The following is a 1,271-nucleotide window of genomic DNA, read 5'->3' on the forward strand; positions in this document are numbered from 1 at the left end:
GGAAATGTGGTATGTTGCCGTTCTCCTTTGTCACCCCCTCCCGCACCGTTTATGATTTCCTTGAGCACGATTACGATTTCTTTTGCTTTTAGGACAATAGGATCCAAGGTGGATATGAAAATGTGCCAACGATTGATATCCACATGAATCAGGTGGGCTACGAAAAAGAATGGCACAAGTTCCTTTTGGACTACGTAGCACCGGTCACTGAGAAGATGTACCCAGGATACTACACAAGGGTGAGGCTTGCTTTGTTATTGTCGTCTCGAACTGCACTATTTCAATTATTTCCCATAAAAAACGGAAAAACGTTTTTTTTTTTGCATAATATTTTGATCGAATTTACAGTACTTATGTTGTGTAGACAATATTACAATTTTACATTTTTTAAAATCTCTTTAATCTTTGTGAAATGTGTTTTACAATAAAAATGTTTTCCATATAATTTAAAATACAATTTATTAAAATATAATTTATTCCCGTCATTTCATTTTAGCATTCTTACGTGATCCTTCAGAAATCATTTTTTATGTCAATTCATTATTTTTTATGGTAAACAGTTCTTCTTATTATTATTAATTAATGTTGAAAACGGTTTTTGGTGCTTAATATTTTTGAGGAAACCTTAATACAATGATTCAAAAGGGTGAGTAAGATTTAATTTAAATGATAATTCTTTCATTCGGAATGGATGCATAAATGAATGTGTTGAGATATACAGAAAGGCATTTATAATGTTACAAAAGATTAATATTTAAAATAAACGTTCAAATCAAATCCTGAAAAAAACTTATATCGTGGTCCCCCCCCAAAAAATATTGCATTTCAAAATGAAAGCGAGTTCACAATCTATTTTACTGCCATAAACCAGATAGTTGAGATACTCAAGATAAAATGATGGCTGTTATAATATGTACCAGAAGGGAGGTGCTTGTTTGGCCTTTTACATGTGAATGCTTCATCTCTGTGTGTCTGTGTGTGTGTGTGTGTGTGTCCTGCAGGCTCAGTTTGATCTGGCGTTTGTAGTCCGATATAAACCTGATGAACAGCCCTCACTCAGACCACATCACGACGCCTCTACTTTCACTATCAATATAGCACTCAATCAAGTGGGGATCGACTATCAGGTGAGTGAAAAAAACATGATGACGCTTGGCTCTGCTATACACTGCTTTTTTGGGTTTTCTGTCAAATGCTTGTTTCTTACACTAAAAAAATTAAACGACTGTCTTATTTAAAGTGCATTTCTATATCATCCTAATTAAAATGGT

At 33.8% G+C, this 1,271-nt stretch overlaps 1 protein-coding gene across 1 annotated transcript; it reads left to right on the forward strand.

The window, feature by feature from the left end:
- The first annotated feature begins 94 nt into the window (after positions 1-94).
- LOC122334588 (procollagen-lysine,2-oxoglutarate 5-dioxygenase 1-like) lies at positions 95-1,255 on the forward strand. The gene is made up of 2 exons (XM_043232594.1): positions 95-239; positions 1,002-1,255. The coding sequence occupies exons 1-2, from the start codon at positions 144-146 to the stop codon at positions 1,236-1,238; spliced, it is 333 nt and encodes a 110-aa protein (XP_043088529.1). The 5' UTR covers positions 95-143; the 3' UTR covers positions 1,239-1,255.
- Positions 1,256-1,271: the final 16 nt, after the last annotated feature.

This window comes from Puntigrus tetrazona, unplaced genomic scaffold, assembly GCF_018831695.1.
Source record: "Puntigrus tetrazona isolate hp1 unplaced genomic scaffold, ASM1883169v1 S000000585, whole genome shotgun sequence".
In the NCBI taxonomy this organism is placed as follows: Eukaryota; Metazoa; Chordata; class Actinopteri; order Cypriniformes; family Cyprinidae; genus Puntigrus; species Puntigrus tetrazona.

Bases quoted from the DNA above. Each gene is read 5' to 3' on its own strand.
- LOC122334588 (XM_043232594.1), top strand. From the start codon at position 144: ATGAATCAGGTGGGCTACGAAAAAGAATGGCACAAGTTCCTTTTGGAC. The intron at 240-1,001 runs GTGAGGCTTGCT...TGTGTCCTGCAG, and splicing joins ACCCAGGATACTACACAAGG to GCTCAGTTTGATCTGGCGTT.